The following is a 20,308-nucleotide window of genomic DNA, read 5'->3' as shown; positions in this document are numbered from 1 at the left end:
TGGCCTGGTCACTACTCGCAGGTGTACGATCAAGGGCAAACATAGAAAACAAAACATATTGTGCAACAACAACACCACAAAAGTTCATAGGGTCTCAGTCTCATAGGTCTTAAAGGCAATGCAATTTCAGGGCAGCAAAATTGAAATATGCTGAACAAGAGTTCCACGATCTCATACCTTCGCCAAAAGATGTTAACCCTTGCGGGTGACGAATTCTACAATTTTAATCATTGATTTTGTAAATAAGAGCCTCATTTGCATGGATTATATCAGTTGATCATATTCTCCACCCAATGACAGCCTTATCATAACAAAAAGGCTATTATAGCACTTCCTCATAAATTATGCAAATGGTGTCATGATTTGAATAAATTATGCTTATTAATGTTCACCTTCACTTAACTTCCAAATGTGGCAAGTATGAAATTCGGGGTGCAGCAGTTACAACTATGGAATTATAAGAATTTGCCATTAATTATGCAAATTAGGTCCTCATTTACATAATCTATATCCTCAGATGTTTTTCTCGTTCTCAAGTAGATGTCACAACTGTTTCATAGTTCTATTATCGAACAAATCAGATTTATAGAATTTCCTCATTAATTATGCAAATTAGCTCCTGATTTGCATAATTGCCATCTGATTATGTCAAGCATCACTTCAACTACCTACATACCAAAAATCACGACAATACGTCAACCGGTTCTTAAGTTATCGTCCTTCAAATTTTTTTCAACAAATGCTCCTGCAGTTCCAGAACAAGGCGCTAGGGGACCCAAACTCATGTCACTTCTTCCCTACCCCAAGAGCTATCTACCAACCAAAATTCGTGACCCTAGCATGTCCAGAACATGAGATATCAAAACCGGAAGTTCAGCTGCAGTACCTAGGAAAGCCGCCAGGGGGCCCAAAATCTAATCATTTCTAGGTCTAATGAAGTCCTACCTACCTACCAAGTTTCATTCCAATCCATCCACTGCTTCTTGAGTTATCTTGCTAAACCACACACACACACACAAACACACACACACACAGACAAACGCTACTGAAAACATAACCTTCTTGGCGAAGGTAATAAGGCATTCTTTGTGATGTTGACACATACTGCTTCACATTAGCACATTTGAGTCAGTATTTCATAATTTGGTCTTTTCAAACTGAAGAAACAAGTCCCAAGATCTAGTAGAGGGATAAATCTCTTTGAGTACTCTAGCGGACAAGAGAGTACTAAGAGAGTACTCATCACAAAGGACAAGACCAAAAGAGAGCTGGAAGAGCTCTGTCCCCACAAGAAGAGACTCCAAAGAGAACTGCTGTAGATTCCTTCTTGACACCTACAATGTAAGGTTGGACCCCCTCAGATACCATCAATTGTTTTGAACAATAGATAATTAAATGGGGATTAGTGTCTAACCCTAACAATGACATAAAAACAACATCACAGCAGCCATGTTTTCACAGGTAATTTTGAAAGAGACTTTTCAAAAAATGGGAAATTTACGTAACAAAACAGTCGTAAAAAAGAGACTTGTAAGAGCTTGCAAGAGATCTGAGATAGAATTTGGGAGAACAATGCCTAATCCAAAGAGAACTGCTGAGTACTCAATTGTCTGCTAGAGTACTCAGAGAGATTTATCCCTCTACTAGATGAGTGTTTTATTTTCTGGGTGGTACCCTAAAAATCAACCAAGGGCCCATCCAGTAACCATTTTCCGTCAGAATTTTGGCTCCATGAGGGTCATAGTGTGGTTTCAACTCAGTATAAATGACTAGAATATTGGCTTTGAAAAATCTGGCTTCCAAGCCCTAAAAACTGCACTGGATGCCTTTACAACAGTCGAACCGCAGACCGCTATGTGCATCGGTTCTGCGCAGCTCTCTCTAAGATCTCGTTTAAATCTCGCGCTTCTTTTCCAAGGTAATGTGATCCGCGAGAATCCGCGAGAGTTTGCTACTGTTTACTGTTTCGCTTGTAACTTCGCTTTGCGTAAATGTTTCCTTGTCATACGTTAATGTGAGATGTAAGAAGGGGCCGGCGTCACGCTAAATGTCGTAGATTACTAGATGTACATTACCGGTGGTGTTTGTTGGAGAAACGAGGTTTCAAAGTTGACCGTGTTTGATGGAGATGATTCCACTCGAGATAGGTACCCTTTAGTTTTTTGGGGGGCAAACCCGTTTGCCCTATTTCATCGTCGATTTGGTGTATTGTTTAATAAAGTATAGACCCTCCCTCATCTATCGTGTGTTGTTTCTTTTGGGATCCTGTAGTTGTTACAATATAGTAACCGATAGTAAGTTGGGCTCATTCAGTTGAATTCTCGACGATGTTTGTTCGAATCGCAAGCTTTTGCAACTAGTTCTAACCAATACACCTGTAATGTCAGATATGGCTGAAATATAGTTTTGAAATACTTAGTTTTGAAGTTGCACAATGTGTATTTCAGCTCGACATTGAGAAAAAGTGTAATTTCTTTACAGTTTCTTTGCCTTTAAAAATGTTCTGTTAAAAGTTATATACAACAAAAATGAAAGTGAAAGAATATCGACCAAATAGTATGCTTCGAAACGATACCCACTTTACGGATGAAAACAGAAGAGAAGGAATTTGGGCATGAACAAATACAAATGTACAAGAAGAGGTTGATTTTTCATGACCTAATTTTTGAAGATATCGGACACTATGACCTGTTACTGTAAATATACAAACATCGGGCATATGTGCTGACATTGGTATAGTTGCACATGAATCCCACTTTCTCTAGCATCTTCATGATATAAGTCTGACTTGGAATGGGTTTCGTAAAGTCTGTTTGTAATGAAAAAACTTGATTCCTTCTTTTCATGAACTTTCGCAAACAGCGGTTGAAAGTTGCAACATTGTTGGCGGCGCGAAAAATGGAACGCGCTGCCTTGGTTCCATGGATCGAACGCAAGAGTTCGAAACCGATTGACTTCATATTTGACGATTTTTGAATGGTCAGAACCTTGTATTAAATTCCTCTTTTTGTATATACTTGAATGGTATCATACCACTTATTATATTGCATGTGGTAGCCACATTCTTACAGTTTCTCATACCAAGAAACGAATCTTATGACATTACGCGAAATGTATCAAAATGTAGCGGAAACTCAGGATGGTGTGTGTCAGTAGCTTACAACTGGGCTAAAAGTTGACCACCACGATGTGCGCATCGTCACAGTTTTTTTGGGGGCAAACCCGTTTGCCATAAAATTTACCAGGGGTCTTTGGCATCAATGTAAAGGTGAAGAAGTGGGCTATCACACTGTGGTATTAGCTAATGGGATCCAGTTGAACAGCAAAAAAGACAAGCACAAATAAAGTGACCAAAAATTGCTAATGTTTGGAAGGCCGTAGCGCTAGCTGTTATTTTGCAATGCACGAAATATCTACCTGGTTGTACACGGCAAAGCCTGCAGATATGAAAAAGTATAAACATTATGTAGGTCTGAGGTATTTTTGTTACACTATAGGCAGTTGTTTACACCCATGCAACGGGGTCAAATCGTGACCCGGCAAATGCCGTATCGTAGAGAATAACGCGTTCTACGGTGACCTGCGGTTCGACTGACAAGGTCTGTGGGTACTAAGAGTCCGCAGCAAAGATCAAAGGTCAAAACATCATCCAGACTGAAAACAGAACTCTCCATATGATGATGCAGTGTAATAATTACACAGTCTCCATGAAATGCTGCGTTCTGTTTTCAGACTGGATGATGTTTTGGTGTATATCACTTACATGAGATTTTAAAAGACAAGTCTACTCTAAAGCCAGTGTTAACTCTACATACTATAGATAATACAACAGTAATAATATACAGTTGCTAATTATAACAGAGCCAAAAGGTCTTGGGATGGGAGATTTTTCTGCCCATATTTGTTAAGGAGATGTATGAAATAGGGGATTGGGCTATTGCTGTATCAATTTTGTTTTCTAAAGCGGGAAAATGAACTGAGACTTCAACAAAAATGTAGCGAATTTCAAACTTAGGTCTTCCCTCCTTACTGGAGGCTGAAAATTATCCGTAGTGCACGTATTTGTATACGGTCAATCAGCCTGGTTTAAATTTGTTTTGCCGTAATGCTGGAGGTCCAAACGGGAGCTGCATATTCTAAAATAGGAGGTATATAGGTTTGATAAAAGGCACTGAGATGGTATGAGGGGAGCCCAAAACATTTCTCATCAATTTCTTTTAGTAAGTCGAGTCGAGAACTAGGTTTGCTTATAATGGATTCAACGTGTGCTTGTCCAATTTCAAATTATGGGATAGCCATAGACCAAGAATGTAACCATCATTGGTATATTACAGGGGCCTACCATTGACAGAAATTAAAGGAAACCATCATTAGCTTACATTTGTCAGCATTCAAAATCAGATCATTTTTGCTTGCCCAGACGTTCAATAATATTGATCAAGCTATGGTTGGATAAAGCATTATAATATGGGTTCATAGCAGTCTACTCTCACAAATAGAAAGGTCGACAACATATTTATAGTGATCTAAACTGTTGACTTGGAGGGCATCATTCACGTAAATCAGAAAAAGGATGGGACCTAATTTTGTACCTTGCAGGACTCCAGGTGAAATTGCTTTACATGGTGAGGTTTTACCAGGGCAGACACCACATTTGCGTTGCGCAGTAGAGGCTAATACCTTTGAAAATCCTTTTTTTTCTCTTGAAAGTTTTGGTCCATTTTGGGGATTTTTGGACTGGAAGGCACAGGTAGGGCCTAAACTTTCCAACATTGGTCAAGTTTTGTTTATTTCACCAGTTTAGTGGGCGTTGTGAGAGATGTGAGTGGTTAGGTCTTGTCTGGCCAGGCGGATGGATACCATGGAAAATGTAGGTCAAAGTTGAGGTTTTGTTACTATCATCAGCTGTGGCGGGAATTTGAGCTGGTCGACCCCCTGTTTCCTTTCTATGTGGGAATCAGACCCTTGTGGCTACCTGGTGCAGAAAATTTTTTTAGATTGAAGTATGGGCAAGTACTTTCATGAGGACTTCTAATAGTGTATTTAACGGTGCACACACCAGTTCTTCCGCGACAGGGGTCCACAATAGTCCGTGGTAAAAAAGTGACGAAAGGGTTTTGAGGGTCCAAGTTTGAGGTGACATAATAAATTCTCATAAACTGCCATGAAATATCATTAAACATTAACATGGCTGAAGAGTGTAAGAAATGGTGATTTTGGGGTAAAAATTTCTTTTGGCTCCGAACCTTACTTCCGGGTATCCTTGCGCGCCAAGTGTAATCCGCCCGTTTGACCTAGATTTTGCTCTGCGCCTTCCTAGTAGCGGATTTGCAACCCCTCGCGCTGTGGACGATTAAAAAAATTACAGTGCTAGAATTTTCTTTATAATTTACTCGGGTATAGTCAAGGTTTGGGTCTTTCTGCCAGCATCAGTCATTTCTGCCGGAAAATTATTTTCTATGGGATTATCCTACGTGAAAATTCGCAATTTTGTGCATTCATTTTGGAGTGAAAATAATGTTTTTTCCGTTGATTTTACAAAACTTAAAAAGGTTGAAGAAACCAAACTCAGCTGGTCTTGTAGCTGAAGGGATATCCTTTCGTCCCATATACAGTTATTCTCCTTCCAAACTACTCTACGGCAGAGACGGTCGCTAGATTTGAGGGTGTGCAGCTTCGAATAGAAACGCCAAATAAACTGGGGTGTGCCCCCTTAAGCATGTGTTCCTATGGGCAAATCTAATAGTACTGTCTGCCCACCATGATATCGGACACACTGTGAACAGTCGGAGATGCATGGAAGTTGCATAGCCAAGGCATATCTCACCTAAGTAACCCGCATTCTAACATTTTATTGATGAATTTTGTGTGTTAAATCCTGGAAGACTGTTTGGACATTTTTTGGCATTTCAGCATTAAGAAACTAGAGTTCCACGATCTCATACCTTCGCCAAATGATGTTAGCTTTTATGAATAAGAACTTATATACAATGTATTAATCCCCCTGATTATGCAAATAGGATCCGCAATTGCATGAATTATATCTGTTGATCATAATCTCCACCAACAGTCTTATTTTAACAAAGAATGCCATTATAGCATTTCCTCATATACTATGCAAATGAGGTCCTTATTTGAATAAGTTATGTTAAATTATGTTTACCTTCACTAAACTCCAAACACCCCAAGTATAAAATTCCAGGCAGTTATCACTATGCAATTATAACATTTTTCTCATTAATTATGCAAATTAAGTCTTCATTTGCATAATCGATATCTGCCTGTGTTTCTCTCGTTGTTAATAACATATGTCGCAAGCTTGAACTTCCTATCATGGAATGCAGCTGATTAATAGAATTTCCTCATTAATTATGCAAATTACATCCATATTTGCATAATTGTAATATCATTATGTCAAGCATTACTCAAGCTACCTACATACCAAAAATCATGATGATCCATCAATCGGTTCTTGAGTTATCCTCCTTTAAACATTTGTCCTTTAAACCCCCCTGCAGTTCTAGAGCAAGAAACTAGGGGGCCCAAACTCATGTCATGTCTTCCCCAGCACAAGAGCTACCTGCCATCCAAATTTCGTCACCCTAGCATGTCTGGATCATGAGATATCAAAACCGGAAGTTCAGCTGCAGTACCATGACAAGCCGCCAGGGGGCCCAAAATCAAATCAGTTCGAGCTCTCATCAAGACCTACCCACCTACCAAATATCAAGATAATCCATCTAAGCTTTCTCGAGTTATGCTGTTGACAGACACACAGACACACACACAGACACACGGCCAGGAAAACATAACCTTCTCCAATTCTTGGCGAAGGTAATAAAGAAGTCATGACATCATGGTAGTCAAATAATGCACAGTTGACATACCTGTACTGTATACAATGTATATGGCTGCCAAACTGGTTGGGGTCAAGAACTTTAATTTAGTAACATCAGACTCATTTTGCTACTAAGTAATTTTTATAGATGACATCAGCGAAAAAAAAAACAAGAAATTTTGTTGGCCTCTGACAGTGGTCAACATGGCAAAAAATGGGCAAAGATGTTTGTTGCCATGTCAGAACGTGTATGGTAGATAACCATGAAGAGAGGAGACAAGAAAAGGCTTGATTCAATGTTGTTTTTTTTTACTTTGATGCAGTGATATGTGGTGATGGCTGTGTATATGTGATGTTCCCACTGAATCAAAACCATCTGTACAATAATTGAGTCAACATTTGAAAATGTAGGAACCCTGTTTTTTTCGGCCTGCCTTGTTTTTTTTCGCCTGCTCGCATTGGATTTGGAATCTGTGGAGGATGTCATCCATAAAATTTACTTGCTGTGGCCTAATGATTCCAGGAAGTATTATCCATGGTGTCTTTTTCGGGATTGGAGAAATAAAGGCCTGCTTCCATATTGTACAGGGACAATACCTTCCTCAAGGAACGAGTTGGAAATATGAGTAAGAACTTCAGCAAAGCATTTGACAATTTTAGGAGACAGGTCATCGGGACCACTGGTTTTATTCGTCTTAAGTCTCTCAAATCCAAGATTTTTTAAATTTCCCATTAAAAAATGGGGGCTTTTAGGGTGATGAGAGGTAATTCATTCACAATTGCAGAGAAATGGAATAGCCTATAACATTTGTTAGTCTCCTTGGAGTAGAATGTGATCAACTGTTCTGATGAATATCTTATTTGCATAAGGCCACACCAATTTAATTTCTTGGTTAACGGATTTTTCTAGAAAAACAATGGAGCGGGCGGGCGAAAAAATAAAAAAATAAAAACAGGCCTAGGCATCCTATTATGGCCCAAAATGGTACAATAGGAGCCATGAATTCAACACACCAGGCTGGTTCAAAATTTAAACAATGAATTTTGAACTTTTAATGATACCACTGCATTGAAAGATGGACTAACTGTACACATGTAACAACTAGGAGGAAAAGGACTGTTTTCAACTGTTCAGGGCAACATATGAGCATTTTTCATTTTTCTGGTTTTGTTGAAATTTTTTCCCTTTCCAGTTCTTTATTGGGTATTTCTACAGGCTATAACAGCGGATAAAGCAAACTTGCTTTGCACCGCCGTGCATACCGGCAAAAAATTAGTTGCACGACACCAAATTTACTTGCACCAAGTTGCACACAGAGGGGTATTTCGACCCCTGAACTACTGTACGGGCCTTTACTTGGATTTTAAACATCAGTGCCTATACATTCTTGATGAGAGATGATGAGAGAATGCTGTGTATTTTTCAGATGTATGCTGAGATGAAGTCCAGCCACATTGCTCATTCCTTTAAGAAGGCTGTGGCTACTAAACAGGGCATAGTGAAGAAAGGCGGCATGTCTGGAGTGTCTGTGGAGGGGACCACACATTCCTATTCAGAAGAGGAGAAAACAGCCTTTGCAGACTGGATCAACAGTAACCTGGCAGATGATGAGGACTGTAAGCCCTACCTGGACATTGATGTCAACTCAGATGAGCTGTGGACCAAACTACAAGATGGCATCCTCCTCTGGTCAGTCAATATCTGGTTATCATTATATCAAGTTTGAAGCTGATAAAGATCCCATCACATTTTCCATACTACTAGCAATCTTTTCTCTCCTCCTGTCCTAAAGAGTCCAGAAAAGAAATTCTCTCCACCCTCTGTGTATGTGCTTGAATGTGTATATTTCTTGTAGGTTCCTATTAAAGTTTTGTTGTGCTAAACTTACTGTTTCTTTTCTGTGCCCATTTCATATACAATTTAGAAATGAGGTCTGTGTGTTTGATGTTGACCGTACATGCATATGTCGGCCCAGGCCCTTCCCCCTAAAAACATCATGTGCTAAAACCCTTGAATGTGTAATTTTACATTATTAAATTGAGCTTAGTTGAGCAGCAAAATTGCCCCTCAAAATGCAGGTGATGTTGGCATGTACATGTAAGAAAATACAGCAAACAAAATTAAGATGACGGATAGGAAAAAATCAGGCTAGGTACATGTAGAATATCTTCACCTTGTCCCATCCTCGTCTGGAGGGTCGGGGATTGTGGTAGCGTGCAGCACAAGCCTTCTCCATCCTTCTCTGTCCTTGGCCATATGCGTGCAGTCAGCCAGGGACCTGTCATCTACCCATCTCCTACGCTGCCTCCCTCTACTCCTGCCACAGATCCGTCCTTGCAGGATGTGGGTTGAGATATTCTGTGCTCTCATCACATGTCCGAAATACAGCTTAGTTTCCTGCTTTTAATCGTGTAGGAGTGATCTTTCAATCCCCAACTCTTCAAACAGATGTGCATGTTTAAGTTGTACGGTGTTCTGTCCAGCTTACTCTCAGCAGCTTCCTGTAGCACTTCATCTCGAAGGCCTCGATTTTCTGTGTGTCTTTCGCATGGAGTGTCCATGCTTCACCTGCTCCAGCTGTACCCCCTGACAGAAGATCCTCAGTACTGTGGGTTGCTTAGTTGCTGCCATGACCTTGGTCTTCTTGGTGCTCATCTCCAACCTGTACTGTAGAGACACAGTGTTGACTAGGTCCAGCAGCTCCTGAAGTCTCTCAGGTGATGTTGCAATCAGGGCGATGTCGTCAGCAAACCGTAGATTGTTGACAGCCCTCCCACTGATGTTCACACTGATCCACGAGAGTTCCCCAGCAGACTCTCTCATCACTGCTGCCGAGTAGAAGTTGAAGCAGATCGGTGAGACCAGACATCCCTGACGCACACCTTTCGTGACTTGGAACCAGTCAGTTAACTCGTCCTCCACTCTGACCGCTGCCTGTTGTTGTCTGTACAACTGTTGTAGTGAGTTGACTATGCATCTGGACACGCCTGTATTCTCCAGGATCGTCCACACTGTTCTATGCCTTACAGAATCGAAAGCCTTTTTTAGTCAATCAATGCCATAAAAAGCTTTACATTACTGTCACATGCTTTTTCCATTAGGATCCTGACGTTGAATATTTAGTCCCTGGTTCCCACGTTCTTCCCCCATCTGTTCCTCTGCAAATTCCTGGTCTGCCACCTTTTCCATGCGGTTCCGAAGAATACGCAGAAGGATCTTGCTGGTGTGGGAGATCAAGGCGATGGTGCGATACTCTGAACAGTCAGTTCCTGGTTTCTTGGGGATGGTGATGAACACTGACCGTACCCAGTCTGTGGGCCAGTCACCAGTCTGCAGGATCTTGTAACAGAGGCAGCACAGGGCTGTTGTTACTGCTGTGTTGCCAGTCTTCAAGAGTTCTCCATATAGGACATCTACACCGGCAGCTTTGTTCTTTGGGAGGCGCTTGATTGCGTGTTCCACTTCAGCTTCCAGGATTTCTGGGAAAGACTAGTCTCCTGATGCCTTACTGAGTGTGTCCTGTTGGTCATCAGTGTCAGAGTGTGGTGTGTTAACGTTGTCAATGTACAGCTGTTCGCAGTACTGCTTCCAGCGCTGTAGGATGCTTTGGAGATCAGTGAGCACTCGGTTGTTTTTGCTCCTGATGTTCCTCTGCTTGGGTTGGAACCCTCTCCTCAACTTCTTGATGATGCTGTAATAAGACTTCCTGAGTGAGCTGTTACCTCCGAGTCCTCGCTCCATCTCCGCTCACTGCTCCTCCAGCCACCTTGCTTTGTCCTTTCTTGCCTCACTTTGGACTCACTTGTACACCTCCCTGTAGATCAGCTTCCCACTTTCAGTGTTCCGGCGTGCTTTCAGCTCACACTTCTGTCTATAGTGTCTCTTGTGAGATCCATGGGTGGTTTGCTTTCCTACAGGTGCTTTTCCCAGCACTTTCTCTGCTTATTTATGTATTTATTAAGTTTTACCACGTACATTATACACTGTGGATGGCATGGCGAAACAGGTGTTTCTGACATGAAACACCTTTTCAAAGCCGCCATACCAATAAAATGACAAAACAATACATTAAAAGTAATCAAATCACATAATACAATTTGAGAAACAAATGAACTACAAGGCAAGTCAACTTATTAACATTGTGAGAGTTTTTGATTCGAGACAACAGATAACGACAGTTATATAGCCAGCAGTGATATCACAGTTAGCACGGTCTTGTAGCCAGACAAGTAACGCAACCACAAGATAACTGCCACGTACAGGGTTGCTCTAAACTGTAAGTTTGGCAAAATCTGTTGTACATAAAAGAGGAGAGTTTCCTTTCAAAGGCAACCACATCAGTTAGGATTGAAGCCCTAATTCCTAACCCTCTAGTATCTGCATCAAGCTTGTTCCAAATCGTTGTAACACGTGGTATAAACGAAGATGCAAAAGAGGATGATTTTACTCTTGTTGGAACTAGCATGTGTGCCCTAGAGCTGTGGGGTGTTCTTGAAGAGAAGTCAGCCAGCCTCGCAACATCTGCTGCAGCTTTAATGGCCTCTGTAAAGGACTCAAGAGAACTCATCTTCCTGTAGTAGGTTTAGGGCCTCTAATTTGTTGCACACTTCAATGTTTTAGGTTTCCTGGACTGTTGGTGAGTCTAGTGCATCCAGATTAAGGTGGAACATGTAGAACACTGATGATAAAAAAGGACCAAAAATAAATATAAAAGCATGTCGGTCTAAACCAATACCACATACAGTACCAACAAACACTGGTTCATGTTTATAGCATGCATCAGCTATCCCAATTGGATGCCGTCGCCCTAACCTGATGCTCAAATCTGGCCTGCTTTGCGCTGTTGTCTTATGAAACGGGATTTGTTTTATTTTTACCATGTGTATATAATACCTGTAGGGGGAGAGCCATGAACAAAATTTTTGAGGTGTGGGGGAGGGCCATGGAAAAAAAACTGAACTGACAGCACACCAGACCCACCCACCCCCTGATAAATATCATACAGTCCCTTAGTGTCTCCCCAGAAGTTTAAGGGGAGAACCTCGACCATTTTGCGATTTCCAGACACATAGAAACCATTTCCTGCAACTTCAGGTACAGTAGATAAGGCAAAAATCTCCAAACCTGTTCAATTAGCCTCCGGGCACAAATTTGCACTAAACTTTTCATATAATACTGCTGAAGAAGTTCCCAAATTATCTTTTTTGTACAATATGTTAGCCGTAATATCTCCTTCCTCTTCAAATTATGCTACCAGTACAAGCTCACCAGCTCTTTCCATCATTAAATGTATTTCTTATCATGGAAGTTCATCTGTGTTGGTAGTAATCATAGTGCGATGCTACACTTAATTCCAACACAAAGATGCATACATGATGTAGAGATCAAAATTGTCACTTTCATCGGGAGAAGTAATGACCAATCACTTACAAACGAAAAATCTGTGAGCGTTACGGAAACGTGACCGTATTCATACGAGACACGACGGCTATGTGCCAGGCAGTAGATCCACCATCTCTGTTAAGTGATGGCTGGAGTGCCTTGATATATATGTGTGATCTCTATGTACCCTTGTGTTGGAATAAAGTTGAGCATTGTACTATAAAAGTATTTCTTATTTGTTTTGTAGCAAAATGATCAACCTGTCGTGCCCAGACACCATTGATGAGCGTGCAATCAACAAGGCCAAACTGAACCACTACAAGATCACCGAGAACCTGAACCTGGCTCTGAACTCTGCCAGTGCCATCGGCTGTAACATCGTGAACATCGGAGCTGATGACCTGAAGGAGGGCAAGCCTCACCTGGTGCTGGGTCTGCTGTGGCAGATCATCCGCATCGGTCTGTTCGCTCAGATCGACCTGCAGCATAACCCAGGTCAGAACAAGTAAAATCTGAGATTTTATACCTTTTTATTGTATATTTTATATGTTGTTTGTTATGTACAGTTGATGGTGTTGAATTTTGTGCACAACAACAATTGTTGCGCGCCGCAGGACTAGGGTTTTAAACAAAGAATTTATTGAGACCAGACACCCCTCTGTGCGAGGGGTCATATAGGTGGACCAGACCGAGAATATGTTCAACACGCCAAAGGTCAACGGTCGCGACCATTTTCAGGCTCAAAGGGGTGTTCTGGGGCCACCAAAAGGCACCATTTTCACGCCTGAAAACACATATAAAACAAAAACAAAAAAAGTGCATCATCTACAGCCCAATAGCAAAGCATACACCGAGTCCCCAAAAAATCCGTCCATCCAAACGCGAGAAACAGCTGCGAACATGAAAATCTAAATCTCTCACAAAACCCTTCCGCGGAAGGATGTCTCCTCCCCCGGAGGTAACAATGGCCAGGCACACAAGGACTTCATGTATGAGGGGGACCGATGGTCTGTGTGTGAAAAATTTGTGTCTGAAAATTTGCACAGTCATGAATATGTCTGAAAAAATGCAGTACCAAATTCTTAGGCAGAAAAATCTATGATTTTCCATCTACAATATGAAATTTTTGTTTTAGGTCCCTTGGGAATAGGTACATTTGAATTGTAAAAAATGGAACAATGTAGGTGTAAATGTTTTGTATTATAAATTGTAACAACTTAAGCTTGATTTAATATTTTCTTAAGCAGGTTCTTTCAATAGAAATTTCAGCAGTTTGTACATAACGTAACCTTTGAAAATTAAGAATAAAAAATTGAAGAAAAAAACAAGCCTATTTTACTATGTAGACTTAGTGAAGAATGTTACAATTTGATACTCAATTCAATTGACTTTTTATTTTAAAAAAATTTTAATTTTTAAAAAAGTCTAAAACAGCAAAATGTTCTTTAATACGTCAGGAATCAGATTGCAAGTTTGTCATACGCACATTCTTCACTCTCACAAAACCCCAGTCCTTGGAGTAGAGTAAGGAAACAGTCACAGTTTTTAAAGGTTTGATGGAAAAACGGCACATTATATGCCTACTTGGCATCCCAAGAAGGACAAGCTTGTTTCTGAACATTTGCGACATGCCAAATCAATCTAAATGTTCCAGTTCTGACTGAAGTCAGTTGTTACAAGAATAATAGTTGCACAATAATACTTCAAAATGTGGTTGAAGTGCTTGTTATTAAATTGATCATTTTTTTTCTTGAATACCAAAAAATGATTAAATTTTGACTTTGACCACACCAATTTAATTTCTTGGTTAACGGATTTATCTAGAAAAATAATGGAGCGGGCGGGCGAAAAAAATAAATAAATAAAAACAGGCCTAGGCATCCTATTATGGCCTAAAGTGGTACGATAGGAGCCATGAAGTCAACACACCAGGCTGGTTCAAAATTTAAACAATGAATTTTGAACTTTTAATGATACCATTGCAATGAAAGATGGAATAACTGTAACAACTAGGATGAAAAGGACTTTTAAACTGTTCAGGGCATTTTGCAGTTGATTCTGAATTTTTATTTTTAGTTGCAAATCAGGAAAAAATGAAGCGGGTGAATCCTTTAACCAAAAAATTAAATTGGTGTGGCCTAAAGTGTAAAATGTGTGTTGCCTTGTTGACATGAGTGTTTCTGTTGTGACATGTTTGTTGTGTTTCAGGACTTGTCCAGCTGCTCCAGGAGGGGGAGGATATGGAAGACTTACTGAAACTGTCCCCAGAAGAACTGCTGCTGCGCTGGGTCAACTATCACCTGGAGAAGGCCGGCCATCCCAAAAGGATCAGCAACTTTGGAGCTGACATTAAGGTAGGGAGTGTAAGCATTTCTGGCTGGTCTCTTTCCCAGCACTGTCCAAAATTCATCACTCCACATTTATATAATTATCTGTACCAATAGTTAACTGATTATGATTCTTCTTCATGGTCCTACGAGACCGAAATGCCTACTAGTTAACTAGACCTGCCATATTGGTTACTCCCTAAACTTGTCTATCTAATACTGTCCCTTCACATTTGGAGTTCTAACAGAAAGTTGGCCCTATTGCAGGACTCCGAAGCGTACACCTATCTGCTGAATCAAATTGCCCCACCTGACAGAGGAGTTGACCTTGGACCTATGAATGAGAACGACCTTGAAGAGCGTGCAGAACTCATGCTGCAGAATGCAGACAAACTGGACTGCAGGTAAGTCTGTAGACCAGGCTAGACACCTAGCTTCAGTGTACAGTGAACCAGTAACACCTAGCTTCAGTGTACAGTGAACCAGTAACACCTAGCGTCAGTGTACAGTGAACCAGTAACACCTAGCTTCAGTGTACAGTGAACCAGTAACACCTAGCTTCAGTGTACAGTGAACCAGTAACACCTAGCTTCAGTCAACAGTGAACCAGTAACACCTAGCTTCAGTGTACAGTGAACCAGTAACACCTAGCTTCAGTGTACAGTGAACCAGTAACACCTAGCTTCAGTGTACAATGATGGTCACAGAAACATCAGCTCTTAAAAATAGGTTGTTGTGAATGTACAAAGTCACAATCGTAATTACGCCATGTGTATGTTTTGGCTCAATTACAATTACTCAATTAAGTTTACGATGGTTGTACTGTGCTGTCACTTCTAGGACTACCAAACTAGTTTCACTTCTACAAGTACACTCAAGGCTACCACATCTATTTTTGGGTGAAAAACTGTATAAAATCAATTTAACTAAATAGGAAATAAGGTTTAAGGGTGAAATCCGTTGTGTTGATGGAATTTTTCAGCCTGTTTTATGTATGCCTACATGGCGATGATGACAATAAGTTACTGTAAATACATGTATCTGTTATTCAGTATTTGCAAGGGCAATGGGCAACCAAGTTTTTACCTCCATGAAAAATGGAGGTATTGTTTTTGGCGTGTCTGTCTGTATGTCTGTGTGTCTGTGTGTGTGTCTGTCTGTGTGTGTTTCCACAACTTTGTGGTCAGCATAACTTCAGAACACTTTTATGGATTGCGATGATATTTGGTGTGCTGGTAAGTCTTGGAAAGACAAAGGTCAAGGTCAAATATGGGCCTCCTGGTGGATGACCTTGGTACTGCAGCAGAACTTCCGGTTTTTGTATCTTTTGTCCTGAACAAGCTATGGTCTTGACTTTTTGGTGATAGATAGCTTATCCTGTCAGCAATAAGTGGCGTAAGTTTGGTCCCCCTAGCAGCTTGTTCTGGAACTGCAGGTTAGTTTCTGGTAAAAACTTTCAAAGCCAATAAGTCCAGAACGTATTTTCATCATTTTTGGTGTGTAGGTACCTGAGAGACAGTTGTACATGATTAAATGCAAATGAGGACTTAATTTGCATAATTAATGAGGGAATTCTATAATTACAGTGTTTCATATAATGGTACTGCTGTACATGTAATCTATTTAATCTGTGGCAGGTGGAACATCAACAGATACCAATTATGCAAATGATGACCTAATTTGCATAATTAATGTGAAAATTGTGTGAATCCTTATTGGTGAATGATGGGAATTTTATACCTCGTAACATGTGTAAGTTACTTAAAGGTTTGCATCGCTATGCATATATTATGTTAATGTAGCGGTTATTTGCATAATTAATGAGGAAGCCCATATTTCATGGAGGTATGAGATCTCGGAACTCTTGGTTAAAATTATTTTTCCTTTTTTTCTTAACATATTTTGTACTCTGTCTACTGAAAGAGGATTCCCAACAATCATACACTAAGCACATTGCATTTGTTGGAAAGACATACATTTAGCCATTTTTACGATATGTTGTTACCAGTTGTTAAGTACTTATATACACACTGTTTACATACCTGCACACTATACTGTTCCCAATCTGCAATACATGTACATGTAAAACTTCATGGAGAATTGTTGCCTATGGACACTTGTAAGTTTTTGCTGTTGTTTAGAAATGGAGCTGGAATTTAGCTGGAATAAGTATATTTACTTATTCCAGCTTGTTTTTCTCTACCTGTCAGGGCCTTTGTGACACCTAAGGATGTTGTTCGAGGGAACTCCAAGCTGAATACAGCCTTCGTTGCCAACCTGTTCAACACTTGGCCAGCTCTGGACCTGCCAGAAGAGATGCCAGACATTGAAGGTAAGAAGGTAGAAATCCCAGGGTGCCACCCTACCGTAGTTTTTGTCTTGCATTTTTCACACATTAAGGTTTGGACGTAGTGTTGACCTAACCTTGGTTGGTTAAACCCTTGTTATAAACATGATTTACCTATGAAGGGATTTTTCTCTGCATTGATAGTGCCATAGGTTTGATAAAAAGTCTGCACAAATGTTTTGGATCATGATATGGAACAGTTGGGAGAGCACACCAGGTTCAGTCTTAGATAACCCGCAGACAAAATCAGTCAAGCAACGGAAAAAAACAGCTGACAAGGATTTTAAACATGTTAAAGATGGACTGATTCGTATCATATGCACCAGCTGGGCTGGAATCATAGAAAACTGCTCACTCTATCATTGAATAAAAAGTTATCTCTGATTTTTCTTTAAAATCCTCTAAAAATGCAGGAAATATCATTTCAGAAGGTTCATTTTTCAAAATTTTCCCATCGGGATCTCTGTTGGTAGAATAATTTAATTTAGCAATTCTACCAGACCGGAGTTTTTACCCTGACCTACATGTACATGACTGTACATGTACATGATGCAGCCATTGACACTGGGTATGTTTGAGGCATTGGGGAGGACTGAAATTTGCATCATTCTGTAAGCATACTAAGTATAGTTAGTACCTAATATGAGTTTCTTGGGAATGTTCGATATACAATTTAACACTTTCTGTGTTTTGTTTGTAACTGCTACACAGGAGTAAAGCATACATACATGTCAGGAGTTGTAATGAATAGGCTGAGTATGTTTACTTGTAGAATATGGCATGTCTCCTTGCCTGTGGTGACAAGTGTCTCCTACTTACATGTACCTCATCCTTTCCCTTCATAAGCTTTTCTTTCATGTTTGTTATTAACAGATTAGTTAAATCAAAATGCTTTTTTTTTTTCTACAAATATTCAAGTCTCAGACTGTTTGATTTTATTTGTAACATGATTGCAACTTGCAATGGCTGCATGACTGTGTACCTGTACATGTATGTCGGTCATAGCTGGCATGTCTGGTCCTCATACAACTTTCTCTTTGTAACGCAGGGCTAGAGGAGACGCGTGAAGAGAAGACATTCCGCAACTGGATGAACAGTTTAGGGGTCAGCCCGTATGTCAATCATCTCTACAATGACCTGATGGACGGCCTGATCCTGTTCCAGACGTACGACAAGGTACGTTTGTCTAGACTGTTTCTGAGCCAGGGAGGGCCTCCTAAAGCTTCGGTCACAACCCGCCGTACGTGCTTCTGCGTGCTGTCTACGTGCAAAAACGTGGGCAAACGTAGGGCATTCGTGCGTGGTGAGTACCACCTCCGTATGGAATCCTACGGATTTAGGAGCACGCAGACACGCCGTAGAACTTTAAGTGCATGTAAAACTTTTTCTACGTGCGGTCTGCGGATTCACCACCCGTACATGCAAGTACGAGCGACGCGCGTGTCCCGTACGTGCCACACGGAAGAAGCACGTGTGAGTACAAACTCCTTATGGTAAAGTTGCAATCGTACGTTGTAAGCACGTACAACTCACCACTTGCGCAACATACGATGCACGCAACCGCTCACGGCCAGGCATGGCATGCAGACCCAATGCTTACACCTTGCGAAACCATGCGAGTGACGTGCGTAGACGCCACTCCTTCCCCGCGTTTTGAGAAAAAGCTTAGCAGACTTAGCCTCCCAAAAAACGTACGGACAAAAAGCATGTACGGCGGGTTGTGACCGCAGCTTGATAAGTTAATGTAGCTCAGTAACTGTTCATCTGTAATGGTAGGAATTCAGTTGGACTGGAACATAAAAGTTATTCCTTTGTGTTTACAGTTTATATGTTCTCACTTCTGAACCTGAGCAATTGTTCACAGAAAAAGGCTCTGTTTAGGAGAATATATTTCCAAATAGGATAACTGAATTCTTTATCAATGTTGCAGACATACCAAAAGTAGCCAGAATGTTGTTGATACATGTATTTACAAATAACACTCCTCTAGTTATATGTACATTGTAAACAATGCAACTTTTGCAGGCTTTAGGGAAATTTTGTATATTATTGTTCCTCTCATAGATTTCCCCTTACCCATTTTCTCTACATGTATTGAACAACTTGAGATGACTGAAATCAAAGTAGGCTTATAGTATATATTATATTTATGTAATGTAGTAGTTACAATAGTCTCATATTGACTGCTACACGTTTGTCCAAAGCAACAATCTGGCTGGTATACTGAGTATGGAAAAACAGAGGTGTGGAAGTTTTTGTTTTGGCTTTTTTATCATTTAGATTCAATATTCAGAAACAGTACTCTACATCTCTGCCAAATACAGGTCAAGCAGGGAGTTGTTGACTGGGGCCGGGTCAACAAGAAGTTCAAGGCTCTTGGAGGGAACATGAAGAAGATGGAGAACTGTAACTATGCTATTGAGCTGGGCAAGAGCATGAAGTTCTCCTTGGTCGGTATCGGTGGCAAGGACATCTTTGATGGCAATGAGACATTGACACTGGGTATGTTTGAGACATTGACATTGGGTATGTTTGAGACATTGACATTGGGTATGTTTGACACATTGACACTGGGTATGTTTGAGACATTGACACTGGGTATGTTTGAGACATTGACACTGGGTATGTTTGAGACATTGACATTGGGTATGTTTGAGACATTGACACTGGGTATGTTTGAGACATTGACATTGGGTATGTTTGAGACATTGACACTGGGTATGTTTGAGACATTGACACTGGGTATGTTTGAGACATTGACACTGGGTATGTTTGAGACATTGACATTGGGTATGTTTGACACATTGACACTGGGTATGTTTGACACATTGACACTGGGTATGTTTGACACATTGACACTGGGTATGTTTGAGACATATAGTGTTTTACTATAGTGTTTGCTCCCCAGTAATGAGCTACAACATGTAGTACTGAGCTGGTACCGACTAATTGAGGGAGGAATTCTCAACACTTGTGTTCGTCCTTGGAACCAAACGGCTATGATGTAACCTGGTTGGGTAAGAGGTGTATATTTAGTACATATATGTTTGTTGTGTTTGTTACAGCGGTCGTGTGGCCAGCTGATGCGTGCGTACACACTGGCCCTGCTGCAGAACCTGAAAGGATCAGAAGGACCAATCAAAGACAAGGAGATAGTTGACTGGGTCAACACCACTGTGAGTACATGTAGATCATTACAGCCTACTCCAATCTCACCTTTTTGTACCAGTTCTAGGCCAGTGTCACAAACTTTGTACCAGTTAGCGCCAGTTTCATCAACTTTGACCTGTATAGGCATCTCTTATTTTGTGTTGCAGGTGTTACTGTGTTGCAGGTGTTACTTTTGCAGGTGTTACTGTGTTGCAGGTGTTACTGTGTTGTAGGTGTTAGTATGTTGCAGGTGTTACTGTTTT

At 40.6% G+C, this 20,308-nt stretch overlaps 1 protein-coding gene across 1 annotated transcript in view; it reads left to right on the top strand.

The window, feature by feature from the left end:
* Positions 1 to 20,089, top strand: part of LOC109470426 (plastin-1-like) — a 30,800-nt gene extending 10,711 nt beyond the window's left edge. The window contains exons 2-9 of the mRNA XM_019769369.1: positions 8,266 to 8,528; positions 12,469 to 12,716; positions 14,430 to 14,575; positions 14,816 to 14,952; positions 16,759 to 16,880; positions 17,944 to 18,071; positions 19,220 to 19,397; positions 19,961 to 20,089. Of these exons, the coding sequence (XP_019624928.1) occupies positions 8,266 to 8,528; positions 12,469 to 12,716; positions 14,430 to 14,575; positions 14,816 to 14,952; positions 16,759 to 16,880; positions 17,944 to 18,071; positions 19,220 to 19,397; positions 19,961 to 20,055 (1,317 nt within the window). The 3' untranslated portion in view covers positions 20,056 to 20,089. The remainder of the gene's footprint in view (positions 1 to 8,265; positions 8,529 to 12,468; positions 12,717 to 14,429; positions 14,576 to 14,815; positions 14,953 to 16,758; positions 16,881 to 17,943; positions 18,072 to 19,219; positions 19,398 to 19,960) is intronic.
* The last annotated feature ends 219 nt before the right edge of the window (positions 20,090 to 20,308 follow it).

Source organism: Branchiostoma belcheri, unplaced genomic scaffold, assembly GCF_001625305.1.
Source record: "Branchiostoma belcheri isolate BF01 breed outbred unplaced genomic scaffold, Haploidv18h27 scaffold224, whole genome shotgun sequence".
Taxonomy (NCBI): Eukaryota; Metazoa; Chordata; class Leptocardii; order Amphioxiformes; family Branchiostomatidae; genus Branchiostoma; species Branchiostoma belcheri.
The sequence above is the reverse complement of the archived record's forward strand: the minus strand, read 5'-3'. Positions and strand labels throughout refer to the sequence as shown.